This window comes from Nipponia nippon, unplaced genomic scaffold, assembly GCF_047370975.1.
Source record: "Nipponia nippon isolate SJK-2023a ecotype South Korea unplaced genomic scaffold, ASM4737097v1 scaffold_21, whole genome shotgun sequence".
NCBI classification, from domain to species: domain Eukaryota; kingdom Metazoa; phylum Chordata; class Aves; order Pelecaniformes; family Threskiornithidae; genus Nipponia; species Nipponia nippon.
Genome location: NW_028262338.1, coordinates 1,521,289 through 1,547,279, shown reverse-complemented (window position 1 = coordinate 1,547,279; position 25,991 = coordinate 1,521,289). Strand labels below are relative to the sequence as shown.

Below are 25,991 nucleotides of genomic sequence, written 5' to 3'. Positions count from 1 at the left end.
AGAGAAAAAGCAGGACAGAAAGAGAAGTGAGAGCTGAAGGGGGGGGGGGGGGGGGGGAAGGGAGGGAGACAGAGGGACAGAAGGATGGAGGAACCAGGGGACAGAAGGGCTGGCGGGGGAGCCCTCCTGATTCCAGGTGTCCCCCACTGAATGCCACTGCTCAGCATCACACCTGTGTCCCCATGGCAGGGTCCTGCCAAGCCAGAGGCTCCGTGCCCTCCACATGACATGGGACCCCACATGTCCCCATGCCTGGGGGCTGAGGCCCCACTGCCCCACAAGCCCCCACACCCCAGAACCAGTGCTCTGGCACCCCACATCTCCCTGTGGCCCAGAACCAGTGCCCTGGCAGCCCGTGTGTCACCATGTCCTGGGGCCAGTGCCCTGTGTGTCCTCATGCACAAGGACGCGGTCCCCAGTGTTTCCAGTGTCCCCGTGCCCCAGCACTCCCCATGTCCCCATGTCCTCCTGCCCAGGACATAGGCCCCAGTGCTCCCCATGTCCCCATGTCCCAGTCTCCTTGTCTGCCCATCTCCCTGTCTCCCTATGTCCCCAACCCCCGTCTCCGTCTCCCTGTGTCCCTGTCTCCCCATTTCCCCTGTCCCCATGTCCCTGTGTCCCCGTGTCCCCATGTTCCCATCTGCCTGTGTCCCTATGTCCCCATCTCCCCATGTCCCTGCGTCCCCATGTCCCCACGTCCCCATCTCCCCATGTCCCTATGTCCCCATCTCCCCGTGTCCCCGTGTCCCCGTGTCCTTGCGTCCCCGTGTCCCCATGTCCCCACGTCGCCGTCTCCCCGTGTCTCTATGTCCCCATCCCCCCGTGTCCCCATCTCCCTGTGTCCCTATGTCCCCATCCCCCATGTCCCCATCCCCCGTGTCCCCATCTCCCCGTGTCCCTATGTCCCCATCCCCCGTGTCCCCATCTCAGATGAAGTATTCTACAAGTGGTTGGCTGAAGTCTCACAATCCCTAGCCATTGTTCTCGTGGGAGACTTCAACTTACCAGATATCTGCTGGAAATACAACACAGCAGAGAGGAAGCAGTCTCGGAGGTTCCTGGAGTGTGTGGGAGATGATAACTTCCTGACGCAGCTGGTAAGTGAGCCAAACAGGGGAGGTGCCCCGCTGGACCTGCTGTTCATGAACAGAGAGGGCCTCGTGGGTGATGTGGTGGTCGGAGGCTATCTTGGGCTCAGCGACCATGAAATGATAGAGTTTTCAATTCTAGGAGAGGTAAGGAAGGGGGTCAGCAAGACCGCTAGCCTGAACTTTAGAAGGGCGGACTTTGGGCTGTTCGGGAGTCTGGTTAACAGAGTCCCTTGGGAAGCAGTCCTGAAGGGCAAAGCAGTCCAGGAAGGCTGGACGTTATTCAAGGAGGAAATCTCAAAGGCGCAGGAGCAGGCCGTCCCCATGTGCCGCAAGTCGAGCAGGCGGGGGAGAAGACCGGCCTGGCTGAACAGGGAGCTTTGGCTAGAACTCAGGAAAAAAAGGAGAGCCTACCGCCTTTGGAAGAAGGGGCAGGCGACTCAGGGGGACTACAAGGATGTTGTGAGGTTACGCAGGGAGAAGATCAGAAAGGCAAAGGCACAGCTGGAACTTAAACTGGCCACCGCCATTAAAGACAACAAAAAAAGTTTTTATAAATATGTTAGTGACAAAAGGAGGGCCAGGGAGAATCTCCCTCCTTTGTTGGATGCAGAAGGTAACCTTGCCACGAAGGATGAGGAGAAGGCTGAGGTACTTAATGCCTTCTTTGCCTCAGTCTTTAATAGTCAAGCTAGTCATCCTCAGGTTTTTCAGGCCCCTGAGCTGGGAGACGGAGATAGGACGCAGAGTGAAGTCCCAGTTGTTGAAGAGGTGGCAGTCACTGACCTGCTCCTCCACCTGGATGCGCACAAGTCCATGGGGCCAGATGGGATCCACCCAAGGATAATGAGGGAGCTGGCAGAGGAGCTGGCCAAGCCACTCTCCATTATTTATCAGCAGTCCTGGTCAACCAGGGAGGTCCCAGATGACTGGAAACTAGCAAACGTGACGCCCCTCTACAAGAAGGGTCGGAAGGAGGATCCCGGGAACTACAGGCCTGTCAGCCTGACCTCGGTGCTGGGGAAGGTCATGGAGCAGGTCATCTTGAGTGCCATTATGCAGCAAGTGTGGGACAACTGAGGGATCAGGCCCAGCCAGCATCGGTTTATGAAAGGGAAATCCTGTTTCACTAACCTGGTCTCCTTCTATGACAAGGTGACCCACTAAGTGGACGAGGGGAAGGCTGTGGATGTTGTCTACTTGGACTTTAGTAAGGCCTTTGACTCTGTCTCCCACAGCATTCTCCTGGAGAAGCTGGCTGCACACAGCTTGGATGGGTGCACTCTACGCTGGGTTAAAAGCTGGCTGGACGGCCGAGCCCAGAGAGTGGTGGTGAATGGAGTCAAATCCAGTTGGCAGCTGGTCACGAGTGGTGTTCCCCAGGGCTCAGTACTGGGGCCAGTCCTGTTCAATATCTTCATTGATGATCTGGACGAGGGGATCGAGTGCACCCTCAGTAAGTTTGCAGATGACACCAAGTTGGGTGGAAGTGTCGATCTGCTGGAGGGTAGGAAGGCCCTACAGAGGGACCTGGACAGGCTGGATCAATGGGCCAGGGCCAACTGCATAAGGTTCAACAAGGCTCAGTGCCGGGTCCTGCACTTGGGTCACAACAACCCCATGCAACGCTACAGGCTGGGGGAGGAGTGGCTGGAGAGCTGTCTGGCAGAAAAGGACCTGGGGGTGTTGGTTGACAGCTGCCTGAACATGAGCCAGCAGCGTGCTCAGGTGGCCAAGAGGGCCAATGGCATCCTGGCCTGTATCAAGAATAGTGTGGCCAGCAGGACTAGGGAGGTGATAGTGCCCCTGTACTCGGCACTGGTGAGGCCGCACCTCGAGTACTGTGTTCAGTGTTGGGCCCCTCACTACAAGAAGGACATCAAGGTGCTGGAGCGTGTCCAGAGGAGGGCAACAAAGTTGGTGAAGAGTCTAGAGCACAAGTCTTATGAGGAGCGGCTGAGGGAGCTGGGGTTGTTTAGTCTGGATAAGAGGAGGCTGAGGGGAGACCTTATGGCTCTTTACAACTACCTGAAAGGAGGTTGTAGTGAGGTAGGGGTCGGCCTCTTCTCCCTAGTAACGAGTGATAGAACAAGAGGAAATGGCCTCAAGCTGCGCCAGGGGAGGTTTAGGTTAGACATTAAGAAAAACTTCTTCACTGAGAGGGTGGTCAAGCATTGGCACAGGCTGCCCAGGGAAGTGGTTGAGTCTCCATCCCTGGAGGTATTTAAAGAACGGGTAGATGTGGTGCTTGAAGACATGGTATAGATGGACTTGGCAGTGATAGGTTGACGGTTGGACTCGATGATCTTAAGGGTCATTTCCAACCTTGACGATTCTATGATTCTATGATTCTATGATTCTATGATCTCCCCGTGTCCCTATGGCCCCATCTCCCCGCGCTCCTGTGGGACGTGCAGCACTGACCACTAGGCGGCGCGCGGGGCACAGCGGTGGGCGTGGCTTGCCTGGCGCGGTGGGCGGTGCTTGTCCGACGCGAGGCGTGGCTTGTCTGGGAAGGGGGCGGGGAGAAGGGCGGGGCAAGTCCTGCCGGGGGGCGGGGCTTGCAGGGGCGGGTGAACCGGGAGGGGCGGAGCCAGGCGGAGGGCGGGGCGGGGCCGGTCCCGGCAGTTCCGGGCTCCGCACACGCGGGGCGGTGCCGGGGGCCGGGGCCGGGGGCCGGGAGCGGCGCCGGGGGCAGCGCAGCGATGCAGCCGCCGCCGCCGCGCAAGGTGAGCGGGGGGACGGGGGGGAGGCACCGGGGCGGGTCCCGGCAGCGGGACGGAGCGATCGGGACCGGGGAAACGGGACCGGGTCCTCCATCGGTGTCGGCGGACCGGCGGCGGGTCCTGCAGCGGGGATCGGGAGTCGCCCCCGGCGGATTTGGACCGGGGCTGGGGAAGCGGGGCCGCGGCTGGGCACCTGCAATGGCACCCGGGGAGAGGGGGGCAGCTGAGACCGGTACCGAGGCCGGCGGGGGCGGTGCACGCCCCCCGCATCCCAGCCCGGCCGGGGCCGCAGCGGTCCCCGGGCGCTGAGCGGTGCCGTCCCGCAGGTGAAGCTCACCCAGGAGGTGCGGGTCCACCTCCTCGAGCAGCTCTCGGGCCTGCAGGGCAAGCAGCAGCGGGATGCCGAGCTGCTGGAGGACATCAGGTAGGGTCCCCACGCGTGTGTGTCCCCCCACGGGCTGAGACCGGCCAGCTCATCCCATGCGTGGGGTGAGGGCCAGCCTGCCAGGCACGGCTCACCTTGAGCATGCTGCATCGAGGTCGTGGGCTCCGTCACTTGCCGGGGGTGGCCAGATGGGGACATCCCAGTGCGGGGTGGTGGCAGGGGGGTGATGGCAAGGGTGGCCTGTCCCTGTCCCCCCCTGCGTGGGTCCTTGCCTGCCCCGCGTGCCCTCTCCCCGCAGGTCCTACAGCAAGCAGAGGGCTGCCATCGACAGGGAGTATGGGCAGGTAAGGAGGTGCCACCGGTTTTGGGACCGATGGCCCAGGGAGGCACGAGAACCGAGCCCTGTCCTTCCCACGCGGGGTGTTTCAGAGCGGGGCACGGCCCCACACAGGCAATGGGCAGCGTTGGAAATTATCCGAGCAAAACGGGGCTTGGTGCTCCATGTCGGCCCTGGAGGCCGGTGGTGGATGGGCTCGGCATTTTCCCGGCCAGGAAGGGACACCAACCACATTAGGGCACCTGCTGGGGTACTTTGCTGAGCACAGCATGGCCCAAACCTCGGGTGTTTTGGGGGTCTGGAGGGAAAACCTTACAGGGGAAGGAAACTGCCTGGCGCTGCTGTCTGCTGGGTCATCACAGGGCTCTGCTCTTAAATGCCAGAGCCTGGTTTTGCTCTGTGAGACATCCCTGCAGCATCCCTTGGGGACACCCTGCAGCAGAGATGCATCCCCTCTTCCTGCAGCCAGGCACCATGCCACCCCGCTCCTTCTTCCCTCCCCAGGCTGGGCGGGGACCGTCTCCCCAGGGTTGGGGTCATGCTGCGCTTGGCTTTGCTGGGGGCTCCTCTGCTCTGCCTCTGCAGCCGGTGTCCCTCGCTGGTGTCCCCTTGCTGGTCCTCTGTCCCGAAAGCCGCAGCGGGGGGGTCCTCTCGTGGTGGTGGCTGCTCCCCAAAAAAGTTTTCCCTTGGGGAGAGGGATGGGGTCCCTGCTGACACCGAGCCACTGTGGGGTGTGTGTGTGTCCCCTGCTCTGGGGACACCCACAAGGTGAGCAGCCAGTCTGGGGGAGGCCAGTTTCAGCCCCCAAGCAGGACAGCAGGGTGCTGGGGTGCCTGGTGGGGTTGGGGAGTCACGGTGATGACGGGTCTGTCTGCAGGCACTGCAGAGGCTGGCAAGCCAGTTTGTGAAGAGAGACTGGCAGCGGGGCCGCAGCGAGGCCGGCGACTCAAGGTGAGCTGGGGACAGGGATGGGGAGGAGGGGCTGGGGCTGGCTGTGTCCATCCGTGGCCCTCCCAGCTGGGAGATGCCTAATGCCAACCAGGATTCAAGTGTCCCGGGGATGCAGCCCGGGGTGGGATGTCCCCAAGGATGTGGTACATGACTCGGTGGGGACCACAGGGGCTGGGTGTGCTGGTTGTCCTGCCGGGCATCCCCGAAAGCAGGGAGGCAGGAGAGTACCCTGTCCTGTCTTAACCCCAACACCCGCAGGAGCGTGGTTGCTGTCTGGAAGGGTGTCATCGAGGGGACTGCGCACGCCGGGCAGGTCCGTGTTACCGCCTCGGAGAGCTACCGTGCCCTCGCTGCAGAGGCCGCCCGGACTGCCCGCCTCTCCAAGGAGCGGATGCTTAAGAAGGTACTGGGGCAAGGACATGTCCCCCGTGCCCGGGCGGTCGGGACAGCTGTCCCCCCACAGCTGACGCTCCCTGCAGGGCATCGAGCGGCTGCAGAAGGCGCAGGCGGAGCTGCTGGAGACAGTGAAGGAGCTGGACAAGGCGAAGAAGCAGTTCACCCACCTCCAGCGGAGCAGCGAGGTGGCCAAGGACAAGGCAGCCGACGTGGAGGCTCGGTAAGCAGAGGGGACAGCAGTGGGGGGCTGCTGTGGCCGCAGGGTGGTCTGACGTCTCCCCCTCCATCCTCCCCAGGCTCCGGAAGAGTGACCGGAGAATATTTCACACCAAGGCCAGTCTGCAAAAACTCAGTGCCAAGGTCAGCAGCGTGGGGGGCCGGCAGGGTCCCCAAGCACAGGGATGCGGAGGGACACAGGTTGGTGGCCCCCACCCATCGCCAAGCCCCACTCTCCCTGTCCCCACAGTTCTCAGCGCGGTTGGCCGAGCACTCGAGGCAGCTTGCAGGGGTGCAGAACGAGTACGGCTTTGCCCTGGTGTCTGCCACTGCCCACTTGGAGCATTACTGGCGGGTAGAGCTGCCCGCCGCCATGCAGGTAAGAGCTGCCTGGACCCCTCCGCATCCCCTCCGCAGGGTCCCACAAGGAGCGTCTCCCCTGTGCCACTGCAAGGGTCAGGTGCCACTGGTGTGGGGTCAGAGCTGGTTGCCCTGGGGGGTCAGGCAGTGCCAGGGGGGTTTCCCACCCTCTTTCCCCCAGGCACTGGATGGTGACCTCTATGAGCGGCTGCGGGAACACTTGTCGGTGGCCAGCCGGACGGAGGTGGAGACCTGCCGGGCCACGCGGGACTGGTTCCAGGGCGTTGCAGAGGCATCCGTGCAGGTAATGGCACCCATCCCAGGAGCAGAGGGGCGCAGGGGGGGACAGGCGAGCCCCCTGGCCCCACACTGCTCCCCTGCTGCAGGTGTGCCGGGAGCAGGACCTCCTCCTCTTCCTGCAGGACCACCCCACCTTCGCCCTGGCCCCCGAGCAGCGCTTCCAGCTCACTGGGGTGGAGGAGGTAGGTGAGGGGGGAACATTACAGCAGGGCGGGGGGGGTGGTCCGCACAGCCAGCCCCTTCTCAGCCCCCCTGCCCTCGCCCAGGTGTGCTTGCTGCCACCGGGGGATGACGGGGCCAGCCTGGAGAAGGAGGCAAGACGCTGGGCCACGCGGGTGGCTCGGGAACGCAAAAACAAGGCACACAACGAGGAGGTGGGTGCTGTCCTTCCCCATGGAGCATGGGGGAGCTCAAGGAGAGGCTTCCCCAGCTCTCACCACCCCACTGACCTGCGGGTGCCCACCCAGGTGCTGCAGCGGCTGGAGGCCAGGCGGCAGCAGGTCGCAGAGACAGAGGTGGCCACCTTGGAGCGGCGGATGGAAGAAGCGAGGGAAAACATCCGGAAGGCAGAGGTGGGTCCCCCAGGCAGGAGGCTCAGGGTGGCCTCAAGGTCTGCCACCCCCAGGGTGGGGGACGCAGGGATGGGGAGGTGTGGTGGCTAGGGATGCGACGCTGGGGATGCTCTGCCACTGTGGCAACCACACTGGGGACCAGGGGCGACGAGGCTGGCTGGGCTGTCCCTGCACCCCATAGGTGTCCCCTTAGGCCTTGACAATGTCCCCCCGGCTCTTCCAGGTCAGCCGGGTGAAGGCAGAGGCACGGCTGGCACTGCTGCAGGCAGCAGGACTGGACGTGGACACTTGGCTGGCAGGGGCCGTGGTGGGGGCGGGTAAGGAGGCGCCTGCAGGGCTGGATCCAGCCGAGTTCGACGACTATGAGGACAGTGACGAGCCAGATGAGGACGATGAGCCCAGCCCCGCTGCCCGCACCTACCCCTACACCTGCCGGGTGATCTTTGGGTACCAGGTATGGCCATGGCTGCCTGCCCCTCGCCCTGCCTGCCCAGAGCCGGCACCCCCAGCTTCCCTGCCACTTTGTCCCCTGCAGGGCTGCCAGGCAGACGAGCTGTCCATCACCCAGGGCGAGGAGCTGGAGGTCATCGAGGACGGCGACGCGGAGGAGTGGGTGAAGGTGACAGTGGGTTGAGCCCCCACCTCCAGGCTAGGGGGGACACATTTTGGAGGTCCCCAGGGCTGTCCCCTCCCCAGGGGCTGGGACGGTCACACGGTTTCTGCCCCTTCAGGCTCGGAACAAGGCAGGCCAGGTCGGTTACGTCCCCGAAAAGTACCTGCTGTCCCTGGGCGGTGAGCCAGGGGCTGGGGCTGGCCCCCCAGGACCCTCTGCCCTACACCGCCAGCTCTCCAACATCATGGCTGCGGAGCTGGTGCTGGAGCCCGGAGGTGGGTGCTGGTGTGTCACTTTCCCTGGGGAGGGGGACATCTGCGCGGGGCTGGTGCCCAGGGGATGCTGAGGCCCTGCACAGCAGCAGCACCGGAGGGTGCTGAGCCCCCCACCGCATCCTCCCCACAGCCTGGCTGGTGCGAGCCCTGTACGACTACGAGGGGCAGAGCCCCGAGGAGCTGAGCTTCCCTGAGGGGGCCATCATCCGGGTGCTGCCCCGCGCCCCTGGCGAGGTGGACGACGGCTTCTGGACGGGTGACTTCAACGGCCGCATCGGCGTCTTCCCCTCCCTGGTGGTGGAGGAGCTCACCGGGGGCCAGGGGACAGCCGGGCAGGTCAGTGGCAAGAGGGTCACCACATCCCCTCAGCGTGGGGCAGCCTCCCATCTTGTGCTGTGGCTGCTGGTGGGTGGATGCCCTCCCTGCTGTTCCCATCCCTCTTGGCTCTGTCTTTGCAGGAGCTGCCGTCACCATCCCCACCACCCTTCTCCCCTCCTGGCCTTGTGCCTGGGACCAGCCTGGCCCCCAGCGCCTCTCCCGAAACGCTGCTGGGAGGTGAGTGCCGGCAGTGCTGGGAAAGGGGCTGGGGGGGGCAGGCGGAGAGCTGGGCTGAGCTGCTGGGCCCTTCCAGGTTGCAGGCAGGATGGCACAGGCAGCGGGCAGAGCTCTCCGGACCTGGCAGCCACCCGCCTCCGGCCGGTAAGCCCCATCACAGCAATGCTGTGCCCCCCCCAAAACCTGCCCCAGCCCTCCCATAACGGGGGACGGTGCCACCCATGTGCTTTAGGGGGGTCTGGAGCAGGGCGAGCGGCTTCAGCGTGGTGGCAGGGTATCTCCTCCCTCCACAGCTCCGTGCACCCCCTCCACCGCCCAGCAGAGCCCCCGAGCCTGACCCCGAACTGCACTTCAGCTGACCCTGTGGGTGTCCCCGTCCCTCCCTGCTCCCCAAAAAGCTTCGCCCAAGTGAACCACTGCATCCCTGCGGGCTGCTGTCCTGGCAGCAGGGGCTGGCGCTGCCCCACGCCCCGAGCTGGTCTCTCCAGGGGCCGCATCCTGCCCAGCATCGCTTGCATTCCTATAGAGCACGGGGCATCCTGGCAGCCCCTTTATCGGGATGCTCAGTGCCATGGCCATGCCCCATCTCACCCAGCCTTCTGCCTGCCATTGCCGGTGCACCCCTGGTGCAGCCCTGGTTCCCTGGGGGGCCCAGCCCCAGGGCCCTGCCTGCCCCCTGGGCATCTGGGCATCTCCCCGCAGGCAGGAATGGGCAGGTGGGGGCTGGGCCCCAATAAAGCCACTTGACTCTGCCGAGGGGTTCAGCAGCTTTAATGGTTTTAGCTTGTCTATGTACAGTGTGGTTACACACCAAAGCTCGCCGCGGACACTGGGGCTGCCCGCTGGCCCAGCCAAGGTGTGATCTTGCCCCCAGGGCCGGGCTCCGGCCCCTCGTGTGCTGGGATGGGGCTGGAGGCTCCTCTCTCCGCCAGCATCTCCTGGGGACTTGCAGGGTCCCTCGCCAGTGCAGGATTTGTGCCTGTGACCGCTCTACGTGGCGGCGGTGCCCGGGTGGCTGTGCTCTGCAGTGAACGTGCCGGGTGGGTGTGGGGGTGCTGTCCCCAGCCCCGGAGGGGCTCGAGCCTCTGCCTCCGTCCCTGCCCCTCACTGCAGCCCCCTCTGATGCATCCTTCCCCCAGCGCTGGGGGGCTGCAGGGACCGGGTAGGCAGCAGGGACTGGGTGCTGTCCTGCCCCTGCCAGGCCCAAGGGTCCCCCGGGAGGGTCTCCGGGGCAGGTGCGGTGGGTGGGAGTCAGGTACCTATTGCCAATGGGATGAGGTCTGGCACCGAGTGCGGTTGTCTGTAACATCGGCGCGTTGCTCCGGCCATGCCAAGCGCGTAGCTGCTCGCCCGGGGCCGGTTGCCCCACGGTCCCCCCACAGCAGATCCCCCAGCCCGGCATGGGGGCCAGGGGCTGCATGCCTCCCGTCCATGCTCCAGCCAGGAGCGGAGAGGAGCTGCAGGGAGAGGGACAGGATGGGACTTGTCCCACGGCTGTGGCATCCCCTGCCAGCTGTGACCAGGCTGTCCTGGCCCTGTGTCTGTCCGGAGCTGGCACAGCTACCCACTGGCATCGCTGCCTGTGGCTGGGCATGCGGGCAAGAGGACCTGCCCATGCAGGGTGCAATGCATTGGGAACCAACCCTCCTGGAGAAGGGGTTCACCCTCTCTCCATCATCAGGCTGTGACCCACCAGGGCAGGGACACTGCCAGTGCCTTCCCACCCCACCCCGGACATCGCCCCAGGGGCTGGGGATGAGCACTCACGTCACACGGTTGCTCCTCGGTCCTGCACTGCGGTGCTGGGCTCCTGTGGGATGGAGAAGGCATGTGGACGTCAGTGCTCCTGCTGGCCAGGTCTCTGTCGGCCACAGCAGTGACTCATGGGCCAGTGGGCAGAACTCCGCTGAGGCTCCAGGAGCTGACTACAGCCCGAGCACCATCTCTGCCCTTCCCCATCACATGCAGGGCATGTTGAGCAGCAGCTAACAACCCTCGTGGTGGCCCTGACTGGGACTTAGGGGATGAGGGAGTGTCCAAGTGGTGCCAGGGCTTGGTGACAAACGTCCCAGTGAGGTCCCGTCACCGTTCTCCTGGGACCTCATGTCATGGAGCACATCAAAGCAACATGCCAATCCTGGTGCAGGGTCCAAGGCAAGAGCCTGGCGCCACAGAGGGGACAAAGAGGAGAAAAATCACCATGTCCCTGGGCTTGCCCTGTATGTAACTGCTTTCTCAGTGATCAGAGAGACCACAGCCATCACCCAAGGCATAGTGGGCCATGGGAGGAAGAAGGACCCGTCACCACCTCTCCAGGTCTCTGGAGAAGGGCTACAGCCCATCAGCTCTGTCCTGTGTGGCTGCCTTGGGCTGCCCTTCTCCACAAAACAGCTCTAACCTTCCAGCCCAGTCACCAGAAAGCAAAGAGGGAAACAATAAACACAGTTCCTGCTTTTTCCTTAGCCTACGTTCAGGTAGGCACCCTTGCCAGGGCTCTCCCACGCTGACCCAGTCCTGCCCCATCCCACCTCCCTGCCAAGGGCTGCTGGCACGTGCCGTGCCCAGCCCATGGAGCTCAAGCAGACCCAGCCGCAGGGAATGTCCCTGGCTTTGAAGCACGCCAGGATTTTCACCCAGACAGTTTGCTTCCTTTTTCTTCCAGGGGCTTTGCCACGTGTGCCCGGGTGCTGGTTTTGCAGGGTGAGCCAAGGCCAGCTCTTGGGGCTGCTCAGTGCGTGCAGCCTCAGTGAGGTGACATCGCACCAGGTGCTTTCCCCCAGCCCCCTTCCATGAAAATTGTCTTTTCCCAACTGCAGAACCACGGGTGAGCACACAGGTGAATGAACATATTGGGTACCTGCTACCACCACCAACAGCAAATGCTCAGTGGTAACAGCCCGAAGGCAGTAGCAGGGAGCAGATCCCCCAAATCGGGGGCCATTGATGGCCAAGCAAATGGTGTCCTCGCCAGTGCTGCCCTGGAGCTCTCTAGCACTGCCAGCAAGGCGGTCAGGTGGGAAGGTTGGAAGATACCAGGGTGCTGGGAGCACCAGCCAGGGTGCGCTGTCCTCCTCTCTGAGCACAGCCAGCACCAGCCCCTCTGGAGCAGGGAAGAACAACCAAGAAATGACCACTTGGCTTCACCTTTTCCCAGACTTCAAGGCAAGAAAGGCTCCTGGAGACATCTGTCCCTGCCTGTACGTTGTTGGCCATGTTGAGCCCCAGCACTGCAGTGAGGCTACAGTTTTGGAGAGACCGAACTATATGCAGTGGCAGAGCTCCCCCAGGGCAGGAAAAAGTAATCCCAACAGATGTCCCCAAATAGCCCAGCCACAAAGGAAAATGCATCCCTTGCCCAAGAGGCAGCTGGCAGTGCGTCTGCAGCATCCCCCATGCAAGTCAACCAGTGACCTGCCTTTTCCCCTGCAGTGCAGGTACCAGCAGGGTGGGAACTGTCACGGTGGCTCTGCATGTCCCAAACATTAGAAAATGGATGGGAAAATGGAATCAAAAAAGGTAAGCAGACACAGGGTGGGCAGGACAGGGCAGATCCCACACCGCAGTCAGACTGGTGCAAGCCTCGGCTCGTCTGTCCCTGCTGCACAGTTCACACCACCATGCTTGGGCTGGTTGATCTTGTCGGCAGCAGGACCCGGGGTGCTTCAAACCCTCCAGCCCAGGGGACCACACAGGGACAAGGAAGAGGAGGAACCTACCTGCTGCCCCATGTCCTCTGCTCCAGGCTGTTTTCTGCTGCTGTCGTCTCTTCCCAACTCATCAGCCTGTTCATGCAGACTCAGGCTCCCATGAATATCTGACACTTCATCTGCCGACCCCAGTCCGGTCTCATCCAGGCAGATGCTGGCTCCTTCCTGCACCAGCTCTCCTGGGATGCTGGGACTTGACCCTCCCAGCACCCGATGGCTCAGGAGCTTCCTCTGGTGGCTGGCACTCCCCGGAGCAGTGCCAGCATCCTGCAGTGAGCCTGCCACGCTGGACCCCTTGCCCGCCCGCCTGCTGTCACAAGTGCCGGAGCTGGCTGGTGTGTTTGGGGCTGGGGTGGTGGAGCGGCTCTGCTCCCCACCCTTGCTGCTCTGGGCACCCTTCTGGACGGCTCCGTTCTGCAGGCCACCCGTGGGGACAGTCCCATTGCGAGCCCGCTCCCGCTGGAGCCGGTTGCTGCTGTGCTCCAGCTCCTCCGTGCTCGGCTCCCGGCTGCCGTCGGGCAGGGGACCATCCTGCTGCTCGTGGAAAGTGGGTTTCTTCCCGATGTGTGTGACACGAAACCTGGAATAGGGGCAGGTTGGATCAAAATCCCTTCCCTCCTCTCTCCCAGCTGTATTTCCAGCTTGCCTGCACCTGCAGCCTCAGTTCTCCTCTCTTTGTCATGGACTGGTGCTGATCTCCAGCCTTTCAGACCCATTCAACACCTCCACTCTAGCCATGCCCCTACTGACTTAACCCCATTTTCCCCTTCATTTTTGGCAAAACAAACAGAAAGAGAAGGATAAAAAGGTCAGTCCTGATGTTGGCTGGTGCAGACCCTGCTGGCCTGTCCTCCATGCAGCAAGATGGGTTGCAGCTCTTAGAAATGCTCTGAGATGCAACCTGTACGAACAGGAGCTTGTACAGAAACTCAGGTGTTGATTCAGAAGGTGAAAGGCAAGCAGTCTGAGCCTGGGGATGTTGCCATGCAGAGCCACGTGCATGTTGCACCCAGTGACCAACTGCCATTAGGGGAACAAGAGCCAGAGTTTTTGGCAGGCAGTGCACCCTAAGTGAAGGCAGGGACAGGGTTTTGGTAGGGCAAGCTATATTTAGGTACAGGGATCAAAAGCCAGGAGGAGTTGTTTGGCTAAAATCTGCCAGAGCACCTTGTGCACCATCCCCTGGAGTGATGGATGGTACCTAGGTGGTTCACCAGTGCTCCACCATGTACTGGGTAACAGCTCAGAGCTCCAGGGGAGGCAAGAGAACAACTGCAGAAGTTGGTCTGACACCCACAAAGGCTGCATTTATAATCAGAGGTGATGCAATATTGCACCTGGGGAGAAGAGAGAAGTTAGGGATCTACCACAACTTTGAGATTTGTGAGGGGTAACATATAGGCAAAGCCTAAAAGTCTGAATTGCAGGTGAGCTGGTTGTGACTAATGCTGTGATTCCTCTTCGTAAGCAATGCAAGCCACTGCTGGACCAGCAGACGGAAATCTCTTCCACAGTGAGCTGGTGTCCACCAGCCAAAGAATGCAGATCCCACCACAGAGACTTCATGCAGCCCATGACTCACCCAGCAACCACTCTCCCTGCGCTTGAGTCACACACGAAGAAGCTGCAGATGGCCCTGGCTCTGCTGAGGTTCAGCTGCAATTTCAGCAGCATAGTTCAAGCACTGGTAGGGTTGAAAGAAGAACAAGACCCAAAGGTCAAGCAAATGGCAGTACGGCCATCCTGAAGGAAGAAGCTGAGAAGAAAGGTCCAAGAGATAAGAACAGATGCCAAATGAGAAGCCAGAGATGAAGGAGACCGCAGCCAGACTGAGGATTGGGCTACAATCTGTGGACAATTCATCGGCATTGCAGTCAGAAGAGCTGCTCATGACCAGAAGGGTGAAGAAGAGAAGTGCTCCAGCTCTGGACAAGGTACCCACAGGACTGCTTGGGTCAGGCCAAGCAGTGGCAAATGTGACCTTTCAGGTCTACCCAGGTATTTAGAGTCATGGCACCAGCACTGTGATTTGGGAAGACCAGAGAACATTCCAGTCCTGAAGAGGGATGGGGAGGAGGTACGAGTGGCAGGATCATTTCTTGGTAATGCTATTGAGCAATGTCAGCCTGGAAAAGCCGGGAACAGATTCAAAGGAGCAGGCAGGGTGTGGACTGGAGGGGCCACAAGAGGTAACGTAACCAATCTGTGGATGGTGAGGGGAAAGGCAGAAAAACATTGGCTGACTGTCTAGTCAGCATCGCTAAGGCATTTGATTCAATAGGATGTGACATGCTGCAGCTGATTGGGCTAAGGACACAGATGCTTTGGTGGATGAGCTCTGCCACTGACAACTGGTTTAGGGAAAATGCTAAGATAGTTGGTAAATCATTCAATAATATGAGAGAACAGAACATATTAATATCTTTATCAATGATCTCAATGAGGGGATCAGTAAGTTTGCAGATGACACCAAGTTGGGTGGAAGTGTTGATCTGCTGGAGGGTGGGAAGGCCCTACAGAGGGACCTGGACAGGCTGGATCGATGGGCCGAGGCCAACTGTATGAGGTTCAACAAGGCTCAGTGCCGGGTCCTGCACTTGGGTCACAACAACTCCATGCAACGCTACAGGCTGTGGGAAGAGTGGCTGGAGAGCTGCCTGGCAGAAAAGGACCTGGGGGTGTTGGTTGACAGCCGCCTGAACATGAGCCAGCAGTGTGCTCAGGTGGCCAAGAGGGCCAATAGCATCCTGGCTTGTATCAGAAATAATGTGGCCAGTGGGATGAGGGAAGTGATCATCCCCCTGTACTCAGCACTGGTGAGGCCACACCTCGAGTACTGTGTTCAGTTTTGGGCCCCTTGCTACAAGAACGACATTGAGGTGCTGGAGCCTGTCCAGAGAAGGGCAACGAAGTTGGTGAAGAGTCTAGAGCACAAGTCTTATGAGGAGCGGCTGAGGGAGCTGGAGTTGTTTAGCCTGGAGAAAAGGAGGCTCAGGGGAGACCTTATCTCTCTCTGCAACCACCTGAAAGGAGGTTGTAGCGAGGTAGGGGTCGGTCTTTTCTCCCAAGTAACAAGCGATAGGATAAGAGGAAATGGCCTCAAGTTGCACCAGGGGAGGTTTAGATTGGGTATTAGGAAAAATTTCTTCACTGAAAGAGTATCAGGCACTGGAACAGGCTGCCCAGGGAAGTGTTTGAGTCCCCATCCCTGGAAGTATTTAAAGAATGGATAGATGTGGTGCTTAGGGACATGGTTTAGTGGTGGACTTGGCAGTGCTAGGTTGATGGTTGGACTTGATGTTCTTAAAAGTCTTTTCCAACCTAAACAATTCTATGATTCTATGTAACCCTGATTACCTCAGAAGTATAGAATAATTTAGGTGGGAAAAGCCCTTGGGAAGTCTCCAGTCCAATCCTCTGCTCAAAACTGGGCCACCTCCCACCCTCAATCAGGTTGCCAAGGACCCCATCCAGTCAGGTTTTGGAAATCTCCAAGGATGGAGATCCCTCCACACCTGGGTGCTGTCCCAGGGCTGCACCATTCTCAGGGTGATAGTTTTTCCTTGAGTCTTATCTGGCCATTGCCTCTTGCCCTTCCCTGTGCACCTCTGAGAAGAGTCTAGCTCCATCTTCATTTAAACTCCCCCCACCGCTTTTGAGTAGTTTTAGAGAGCAATTAGATCCCTCCCTTAGACTTCTCCAGGCTAAACAAACCCTGTTGCCTCAGCAGCTCCTCACACGCCACATGCTCCAGCCCCTGATGATCATGGTGGACTTCCACTAATCTCACTCCTTTCCACTCCTTTAGCAATGAGCATCTGCCTACTAGCTGGGGACCAGACTCAGTCAATGAGTAGGTAATAGGGAAGGGGGATGGACTCTCAACCACTGTGTCCAAAACAAAAGCAGTAGCAAAAAAAAGAGAGGAACAAGACCTGAGGATTGCAACAGAAGGGCTGGGTTAAAGGAGCTTTTGTATGTAGGATCAGTCACAAATTGAGGTACTTTGTGCAATGAGGATATTCACAGTAAATAAGACACAGCAAGAGCAGTCCCAGAAAAGTCATCCAGGATCTGAAAGAGCAAAGGGGGCAGCTTGGAAATGAGAACCAAAATTTGGAGGTAGCTTTGTACCTTATGGGCACATAGGCCCTTTAGCAGTTGGACCTCACACCAAGGAGATTCAGGAAGTGGAAACTTTTGAAATATAACCTTGGAGAAATGTAATGACTGTCCCATGGAGAAGGCTGATGTGACGCAGGATATTAAGTATAAAGAGAGGAAACCAAGATTTGAGGGAAAGTGCCTTTAGGAAAGAAGAGCACCTTGTCCAGCACTCAGGGGTGAGTGAGAGGAGACTGAGAAGAGCATGGATGAAGGACCCAGAGGAGTGGATGGAGCTGGGTACCGGCCAGGGAATGAGATTAGCCATGAATATGCAATTGTGCAGAGATCTGGCTTACCAAATACCACCCCTTAAACCAAGGACAGCTGATAGCAACGGGCAAAGAGGAAGCTGTCGGTCTCCAGAAGGTGTGATCTTAGCTGGAGTTCAGCATGGGGAGGACCAGCATGTCTCTCCCCTTTACCAGCTCCCCGTAAAGCCCCCAGTTCACCTCCCTACTGAGACTCCTAGCTGTGATGGTGGAAAAAATCACACCCCCGATGCCCACTCTGGCTCAACATCGTGATGAAAGGACTGTCTCTCTGGACCACAACATGGAGCTCCATCAAGGCTTAGGCCCCGAATGAAGACCTGCTGCAGCATCTGAGCACAAGAAGAGCTTTGTGTCTCACCAGAGTGGCCATCCAGGGACTAGCAGTTGCTTGTCACCCTGTTCTGGTCACCATGGTGGTACAGAGCTGAGCCCTGGAAGACCTTGCTAAAAGTCTTGTGCATGCTTTCTGCTGGGGAGTAGGGCAACCTGGGCAAGCCTGCAGATTGTACTAAAGGTTACTGACTACACAGAGACCACAGGCAGCTCAGGAAGTCCCTTGAGGTGAGACCAGGTGGGGACTGGAAGAGTATTTGTGCGAAGTATTGGATACACTCCCCTATTCTTTTATTCCTCCCATGGCATCTAATTACAGTCATCGTTGGAGGCAACGACCTGGAGGAGCATAGCCACTCTTTCATTCTGAAGGTGGTGGCTGGTGACTTGCATCTGGGACCTGCTGTCACCTCCTCCCCCTCTTAATGAGATTCCTAAAACTGGGGTCACTGCCCCTGTTGGGCAGCAAGAACCCTGCTCGCATGTAGCTGGGACAGCAGGCTTTGAAAGGACGTGGATTTGGGGCTCTGCCCAGTGCTGAGTCAGCAGGACAAGACAGGCTTGAGTCACCTTCCCGGAGAAGGAGGAGGGAAGCCACCGGTGCGTCATGGCCTGCCACATACCACAGGCATTTCCAGGTGCAGGAGGCACCTGGGTTCTCAGGACTCCCAGCTGCCCTACTCCTGGGGCATCTAAACAGGGAAGAGCAAAAGGGTGCCTGGTGTGGGGCAAGTAGGGAAGGGGAAGACAACAGGGAAACTGAGAAGACTCTCTGCAATGCTTGGTCCATCAGAGCAGATGGGCCATGTCTGGCAAAGCTCATTTAAGTACCTGCCCACTGAGAAGACGGTGGTCTCTCCAGGGTGCATCCTGCCTTTGCCATCCTTGGACCGTCCTTGCCGATGCAGTGGGTGCCTCTTCCTCTTGCTGCAGTGGATGCAGGGGGCCTGCGTGGAGCCCAGATGCACTGTGTGGTGATGTGGTGGGCCCCCGTCCTGGCTGTTACGATGAGGACAAAGGCTACAATAGGAGAAGGATATGACAGGTCATATTATCTGGAGGAGCCTTCCCAACCTTGGTGCAGGCTCACTGTGGCAAGTCCTGAGAAGCAGCAGCTCTGGGGAGGACAGGAATGAGAAGGGCTATTCCCCTTGACAGTGGAGTGAAGCACTCATTGCAAACTGTGGGGGAACAGGACTTCTTGTTGGGAAGATGCTTTATAACAAGCTGGAAAGGGGCTGACTGCAGAGTCAGCAGGCCAAGGTGATACCCAAAGGCTGCTTCTCCCTTACTCTGCAAGAGCTACAAGCTGGTATAGGCTTCCCTCACCTGGGCACTGGCACTGGGATTTCCCCTTCATTGTCCCCCAACATCTCCTTGAGGGCCTCTGCATTTGCTGAAGAGAGAGGAAAAAGGGAATGTGTCAGCCAAAGTGGTCAGCATGTCTCTGGGCCAGCCCTAGGAAATGCTCACCTTCATTTTGGATGATGCATCTCACAATCTTCTCCACAGTGTCCTCGTTCAGCTCCTCCTCTTCATCTGAAAAAAGAAAATGTGGCACTGAGGGCTGGGATTCAAATACTCAGCTCACCAGTCCCTCCCCAGGAGCAGCCGCGTCGACAGAGAGGTTGGAGAAGCCTTGTGTCCCCCATCACACTGGGAAGACTCTGGGGAACACCAGATACCTCACCCTGGAAGAGAAATGGCTAAAACAGCAGCCATGTGTGGAGGGAGAGGGGGGTTGTGTTGTTCCTTCAGAACTGGGGAGCATCACGTGAAATTAATGGGAAGAAGGTTCAAAACAAGTTCAAAGAGAAGGTTTCTTGTGGGGACAGTCCAGCTCTGGAGCCCCTGGGTGCAGGATGCTGTGGGTGCTAAAAGTCTCCAAGGGTATTCAGGACAAGTTCACAGAAAAGAAACCCACCGGGGCCTATTAAATACGGAGAAACCATTTCTGATGGAGAAAGCCCCAGAGCTACGCACTGTTAGAAGCTTAAAAGAGTATGCTGGGGAAACTTGGCTCAGTGTCTGCTCCGTTGTCGTATTCATCCCCAGCATTCATTGCAGCCTGCTTCTGACCACTGTTGGAGGCACGAGCCTTGGCTGACTTGACCTTCATCCCAGTCTGCAGTGTTATATGTTCCTGCGAGCAGGTCAGAGTTGTAGTCTGGTAGGCAGCTGCCTCAGAGAGCATGGACAGGGGCTGCTGCTGCGCTCCTGGAAGCCCACAGAGATGTTTCCCTGGGCTGTGGCAACTCCAGCGGGCAAAGCCAATCCTAGAAGGTTCAGACTCTGTCTCTGTGTCATATGCAGCCAAGTCATTGAAGCCAGAGTAGCATATCCAAGGATGCCTGGAAGCTCCCGCTGCATCCGTGGGCAAGCTGAGGGAGCCACGTGTCCCTCTCGTGCATGAGAAGTGGCAGCAGGAGGTGCTGACCCTCCTGGGTGCTGTCGATGGCATAGAGGAGCCAGAGGAGTTATGTAGCACCATTTGGCTGTTTTCAGGCAAGGAAGCAGCCGGAGGAACGTGTCTTCATTTCAGCAGAGACTCATGAAAACACTAAATGACAGAGCTTGCTTGAACTGAGATCTGGCTTGCACCTATGCTCGATGCTGCAGTGACTTCTGAATCCTGCTACCCAAGAGCCACTTACGATGGCCTGAAGCGATGGAAAAACCCCTAAAGGTCCCCTTCCAGCGTGGGGCAGAGATCCCAAGGAAACACCCCTATTCCTCTGGCCTGCATGAGCACAACAGGGACTAGAAGAGCACACGACTGATAGCAAACACCATGCTGGCCCCATGCTGGACCTCCTAATGCCAAAGGGGCAGAGGGACAGCTCGTGCCCTGCCTGGGGATGCTTTCCTTGTAGCAGACATGGGTTATAATTCAGGTGCTGGGGATTCGGCAGGTCCTGGCTGTTGACCAGAATTATCTTTTGGTGATAATGCCACTTTGGGAAGGGCCAGACACGGGCTCCACCTCCCTGGCACCAGCAGCCTTCACCAGCCTGCAGAGCCAGCAGATCAGAGGGCTCTCCGGGCCACATGCTCCCAAATCCCTGGGGAACACTGCACTGCTCTCACCACCCCATCCCTTTTTTCCAACCCAGCGGCGTGTGATGGGTAACCTTCCCACCTCCAGCCCACATCCCAGAAGCATGTTTAAGGAGCGTCAGTCCACACCAGCAAAAGTGCCCGAGTCCCCACTGAGCCCCCATCGCCCCAGCACTCACTGGCCTGGAGCTCCGCCAGCACATCTTTGTTATCTGGGTCGAGCTCGTCCCGGAAAGTCCGGCACCGGTAACCCTTCTTCTTCAGGACATGGCAAATCAGGAAACCCACCAGCCCCATGATGAAGAAGACGAGGACAAGAAGGAAGACCATAGACAGGCTGTGCTGGGGGTCTGACTCCCCATCATCGGTGCTGTTCTGGTCTGACATGCGGATCTAGGAGAAAGGGGAAGGCAGATCAGAGACCCCAGTGCTCACCCCCTGCCAGGCTCCCCGTGCCCATCCTCTCCATCCTCTTCCTCCCATCTGCCTTGGCTAGAGCCAGCTCCCGGCTCAGGGTGGGCTGCCAAGGGCTCATCTCTCGCCCCACCAGGTCCATCGTGGCAGGGCCCCCGTGGAAGAGAGGGCAGGCTGGAGGCGGCTCAATGCGGTCTCCCAAGGACACCGCTGCCCCGCACGCACCCGGCAAGAGCCATCCCAAGGGCAGTGGTGGCGGCAGCAGCATCCCCGCAGGCCCGCCTGGCTCCGAGCTGCGGTGCTCCCCCGTCCCTTGCAGGTGGCTTCCCAAGGGCACCGTTCCCCCGGCCTCCCCTGGGCTCTGCAGCAGGCAGCATCACCCCGCTCGCCCTTGCGGGGGGATGAGCATCCTCATCGAGCCGTGCCAGCCCACTCCCCCTGCATCCCGCGCTACTCACAGCCGAGGGCCTCTGCCGGCAAAGGCAAAGGCAGGGCAGGCAGGGAGCGGCGGCAGCCGGGCTGGCGGAGGGCCGAGCCGGCCGGCAGCTCCCGTATCGTCCTCCCACAGAACCAAGCTCGCTCCCTCCGCCCCGGCTCCCCTGGGCTTTCCCATCTCCCTTCCCAGGGGCTCAGAGCTCAGCCACCCGCTTGCCAGCTCTGCTTCCCAGCACAGGCAAGGTCTCCCCCAGCTGTCCCCCATCCCCGCTGCGGCGGTACCTGGGCCTGCGGTCCTCCGCAGCACTCTCCTCTTCACCTTCACCTGCCTCCTAGCAACCCCGCATTCCCGTGGCTGGGCACCGCGGCGAGCATCCTCCAGCCCCCCGGCTCCCGGTTGCCTTCCTTCCTCTGGAAGGAGCCAAGCTGCTTCTGTCTGCCGCGGCAGCCTGCCACTGTCTGCCAGCGAGAGCACCCGCCTGTCCCGACCCCGGAAAAATCTCTCCGAAGCAGTTTCAGCGGATGAAGGTGCAGAGGGAAGCTCAGGGAAATGCCGGCAGCTGCAGCAGGGAGTGAGCAGGAGTGCCGCTCAGGGAAGCCGGTGCTGGCAAGCTGCTGCCCGCCCCAGGGCAAATAGCCTCACCCTCACGCGAGCCAGCTCCAATTTCCCCTAGCACCCTCCTTTCCAAAGCTCTCGGCGATTTTTAGGGCACTGAGCCATGGCAATGGGAATGCAGAGGGGTGGAAGTGGGTCTCAGCAACACCAGGACTGTTCCCACACCAGCGTGTGTGGGGGGAGAGGGGTGCAGACACCGGCATCGTGACCACAGCACCCAAGGAGACAGTGGAAAAGGAGCCCCAGGAGACCCTGCAGCCCAACACCCTGCCCCAGGCCAACTGCTTCTCCCTCCTGGCTGAAAAAAGGATGGATAAGCCATTCAAAATCTCCAGCCATGGTGGTCCCACGACCTCCCTCTCCATCTCCACCCTATGTGATGATGAGGGCTCCTGCCCCTCTCCACAAGTGACCAAGAGTCAACTCCCAGGAGCCCAGGACCCTCCTCCATCACCATACCTTCAGGAGGTCACCACATCGCAGGTGCCACCTGTCTGTCTGCTGTCCTGGCAGGGAGACAGGCCCTAAGATGGCCCAACTATGGCAAGAAAAGACCATGGGCAGCAAGACTTATTGCTTCTGCCATGCATTGCTAGGGCTGCAGGAGAGGAGAGGTGTCCTAATGCTGGACCAACAAGCTGCAACATCATGCAAGTCTCAGTTGATCAAGACCTTAAAGGCGGTTTACTTCTTGCCCTTGTTTCTTTGAAGAGGGTGACCTCGCAGGACTGGGTTCCTGGAGAGCCCCAGGGGGGATGCAGTCATGGTGAGCTTATTCCCATTTTTTCTCGTGCCCACGCACGCTGTTCTGCACAATAAATCGCTCTTTCTCCTCCCAGGCGTTCCCGCCCACCCAACACATTGCTGCACCCTACCCCCCTTCCAGCCTTCAGCCATGCCAGGCAAAACGAGCCCGGGTTGCTCAGCCCCCCCTGCTTTGAGAGAATATTCCCATTTTCCCACAGCCTCTGGTGTCAAAACATTTCCACAACCTGGGGGGCGCAGGACAGGGAGACGGAAGACGGCGCAGCAGCCCGCCTGGGAACAAATCCTAGCCCTGCGTGGAGTGAACTGGGATGAGGAGGGGGCTCCACTACCGTCAAGTTGCTCCCACCCGGCTCTGCAGCTGGGTTATCCCAGCTGATGACATTTCTCCTCCTGATGCTCTCCCCAGGCATCACATGCTCCCAGTCTCTGTCCTGCTTCCACCACCCCAGCCTCAGCATCCCTCTGGGCTGCTTCGTCCTCATCCGACTGCGGGACCCCCTTAGCACTTTTATGGCCAGACTGTGAGCCTTGTCCCAGGCAGCACCCTGCAGGTGACCCAAAAAAGAGGACACAGCTCCTCTCTGCCCTGACACCAGCCAGCATGGCAGGCGTGAATCCACGCAGCTGAGCTCTCCCTCCCAAACAGGCTGGCCGTGTCCATCCTGGCCAGTGGGGCTGGTCCCCACGTGGGGCTAACCCCCACACCGTGCTGGGGAGGTACGAACATGGCTGCAGGCTGGATGCTCGTGGCATGTCAAGAGGCTGGGCTCTGCATCCTCTGTCCCCTCCTGCCCCCGTTGCAGCTCCTGTTCCCATCCTGTGCGACCCCACCAGCCAAGGCAGTGCAAGCTGAGACACAACAGCAATCCAGCCACAGCTCCGGGACAGGCGGCTGCCCACTTGCTGCCTGCCTGCTCCACTCACCACCACCATCCCCCTGCCCTTCCTCTCCAGGTCACCCACTTAGGGGTCCCTGGTGGGTGCAGGTGTGAATCCTGGAGGGACCTTGGAGGCTTTGCTCCCTCTCATGACACTGCCTGGAAGTCCTTAAATTTTAAGCCACCTGGCCAAGAGGTGGCCGGGCAGGGAGGGGATGGAGCAACTGAGCAGAGGGTGGAAGGACAGTACTGTCCCCCCTTGCCCCATCCCGCAGCCGGCTCCGGTCCCAGCGTGTTGCCACGTTACCTCTCGTCCGCACCCTTCCCGCACCTCCTCCGCAGCCTTTATGACAGACGTCACCCCGCAAACAATGTGAACGCGCCCGCTCAGGGGATCGTCCGTCCCGGCCCCGCTGGTTGTCCACGTGGCAGCTAAACAGGCCAGATTGCCCGGCTCCAGCAATCCTGCGGGCAGGCTCCTCCTAGGGTCTCCGCTACAATGCTCAGGCCAAAAATTGCCATCATCTGTGCAAAAATGCTGCATCCCATCGTGTCAAACATCTTACTGAATCTTAAGCCCTTATTGAAGTTTTTCAAGCATCCCCAGCAAGCTAATGGCCTTTAAACCACAGCATGTTTTTGCTCTGTGAGCACAAAGACCATCTAAAAATATCCCTCTCCGATGCTTTCTTTGCACTGCTCCAAGACCCGTGAAGATGACCCAGCTTCCAGAGAGCAAGCTCAGCCAGCAAAGTGAATCCCACCGGAGGCAGGGATGCGTTTCTCCCCTCGTCTCCCTTTCCCCCAGCCAGGCGGCTCGGCCGTGCCACTGGGGCAGGTTGGTGGCCTGGGCTGGACATTATCTGGTGGCAGCACCTTGCAGAGCGGCAACTGGATGCTATCTGGTGGCAGCACCTTGTGGAACGGTGACCGGGCGATCGTCATGCCGAGTGAACAGCCCCTGCCGAGACGTCAGCGTGCTCCACGCATTTTCTGCTACACCCTTGTTGTTCAGCACGTTTAAAGCCTATTTATTTAAGATGGTGGGTGCTGGGCTCAGTGCTTACTGTGCCAGGGATCGCAGCTCTGAGCATCCCCGACCACAGCTCTGCCCTGTGGGGTCATGCCCAGAGGGTCCCGGCTTCCCCCGGAGCATCCTTGCTCCGTGCTCGGGAGCCAGCATCCTAGAGGGAAACACGCACGAGGAGCGGCACGGAGGGAGCAGCGTCCCCGCAGTAAGTGGCAGATCCAACCAGAAGCATCATTTAATAATCCCACGATTTAATCACACCTTGACACTGGTTCTCTTGCCTGCTTGCGGCCAGGACAACACCCAAAATCCCATGCCATCCCACCGTCACCTTGCTGCCCTGCCAGCGCCATCCCACGCACTCTGGGCCATGCACGCATGAAGCTCCCCTTGCTGTACGCTGAGGGATTTCCCTCCCGTACATTTATTACCCAGCATCAAAATCCTGTCGCCGAGAAGCCAGGGAGCATCCCAGCGCCGACCTGCCATGGTCTCCATCCTCAGCCAGCTCTTGGCATGCCCCTTGGGGGTCCTTGCCCTTTGCCTGCTTCTCTCTGAAACCCCGTTTTATTGCAGGTGGTCTGGGCAGCCTGCCTCCAGCGCAGCATCCTTCGTCCCCAACCTCCTGCCTGTGGGAAGCGATTGGGCAGGAGACCGGCAGGACCAGGTCCTTGCCAAGCACCAATTTCGGCTAATTTGTTTTCCAAGCCTTTGGGCAAGACTACCTGTTCCTTTCATCCTTTCTTCTTTCCAGCCCACGGGGGACAGGGTTTTGCCACCGGTGTCACCCGCGGTGCGGCCCCGTCCCTGTCCCTCGCCGGCTCCGGGTGAGGCTCAGGGTTTTTCCCCCGTTCTCCATGGCTGCTTTTTCGTACACGGCAATTTTCCACCCAGCTTTTGTTCTCTGCCTGCCTGGCGGTGCCTCCCTGTCCCCACTCCCTGCCAACCACGGCAGGTTATTTTTGGAGGCTGCCAGAGGTCGGGAGGACCTGCATCCTGGCGGGGTGGGACCTGGGAGGGCTGCTTGGCCGGGTGACAGTCGGCAGTGGCAGTCCCTGTCCCTCCCAGCTCGGGGGGCTGCTCCCAGGAAGGGGACGAGTCCCAGAAAGGTGTGGGTGCCCTGCGGGGACCCCGCTGCCGCGTCCCCTGTGCCCTCGGCGGGTGGGCTGCGGTGACTGGGGGTGACTGGGGGGCAAGCGGGGGTAACTGGTGAGCAGCTGGGGGTGACTGGGGAGCAGCTGTAGGGCTACAGGAGAGAATCCAGTGGGCAACTGGGAGTAACTGGGGGAAGCTGGGGGTGACTGGGGGTAGCTGGGACTGATTGGGAGACAAGTGGGGGTAACTGGTGAGCAGCTGGGGGTGACTGGGGGGCAGCTGTAGGGCTACAGGAGAGAATCCAGTGGGCAACTGGGATCAACTGAGAGTAACGGGGATCACCTGGGAGTAACTGGGGACAGCTGGGGGCAGCCGGGGTGTCTGGGGGTAGGTGAGGGGCAACGAGGGGTTACTGGGGTGCGACTCGAGATAACTGGGGATAGCT

At 59.7% G+C, this 25,991-nt stretch overlaps 2 protein-coding genes across 9 annotated transcripts; one reads left to right on the top strand and one right to left on the bottom strand.

Moving 5' to 3' along the window:
• The first annotated feature begins 3,703 nt into the window (after positions 1 to 3,703).
• On the top strand, positions 3,704 to 9,526 carry FCHSD1 (FCH and double SH3 domains 1). 3 transcript variants are annotated; one of them, XM_087760241.1, is made up of 19 exons: positions 3,704 to 3,817; positions 4,141 to 4,238; positions 4,498 to 4,543; positions 5,414 to 5,487; positions 5,746 to 5,890; positions 5,967 to 6,103; positions 6,180 to 6,243; positions 6,350 to 6,478; positions 6,641 to 6,763; positions 6,846 to 6,941; positions 7,026 to 7,133; positions 7,227 to 7,331; positions 7,555 to 7,785; positions 7,867 to 7,950; positions 8,063 to 8,219; positions 8,350 to 8,555; positions 8,678 to 8,774; positions 8,851 to 8,918; positions 9,068 to 9,526. In XM_087760241.1, exons 1-19 carry the CDS (start codon positions 3,794 to 3,796, stop codon positions 9,131 to 9,133), a joined length of 2,058 nt encoding a protein of 685 aa, XP_087616367.1. In that variant the 5' UTR covers positions 3,704 to 3,793; the 3' UTR covers positions 9,134 to 9,526. The 3 variants fall into 3 exon arrangements, with proteins under 3 accessions (XP_087616367.1, XP_087616366.1, XP_087616368.1); XM_087760240.1 differs by having other exon boundaries at positions 6,846 to 7,133; XM_087760242.1 differs by lacking the exons at positions 4,141 to 4,238; positions 4,498 to 4,543 and having other exon boundaries at positions 6,846 to 7,133.
• A 38-nt stretch (positions 9,527 to 9,564) lies between these two features.
• RELL2 (RELT like 2) lies at positions 9,565 to 25,325 on the bottom strand. Of its 6 annotated transcripts, XR_015705327.1 has the most exons (9): positions 23,729 to 24,376; positions 20,490 to 20,703; positions 18,727 to 18,792; positions 18,583 to 18,649; positions 18,085 to 18,273; positions 12,491 to 13,061; positions 10,542 to 10,584; positions 10,034 to 10,231; positions 9,565 to 9,796 (listed from the first exon to the last, which is right to left on the bottom strand). XR_015705327.1 is itself a non-coding variant. In XM_087760244.1 (8 exons), exons 2-7 carry the CDS (start codon positions 20,695 to 20,697, stop codon positions 10,543 to 10,545), a joined length of 1,143 nt encoding a protein of 380 aa, XP_087616370.1. In that variant the 5' UTR covers positions 20,698 to 20,703; positions 25,177 to 25,325; the 3' UTR covers positions 9,565 to 10,231; position 10,542. The 6 variants fall into 6 exon arrangements, 5 of the variants coding, with proteins under 5 accessions (XP_087616370.1, XP_087616369.1, XP_009467758.1 ...); XM_087760244.1 differs by lacking the exon at positions 23,729 to 24,376 and adding an exon at positions 25,177 to 25,325 and having other exon boundaries at positions 9,565 to 10,231; XM_087760243.1 differs by having other exon boundaries at positions 9,565 to 10,231.
• Between the last annotated feature and the right edge of the window lie 666 nt (positions 25,326 to 25,991).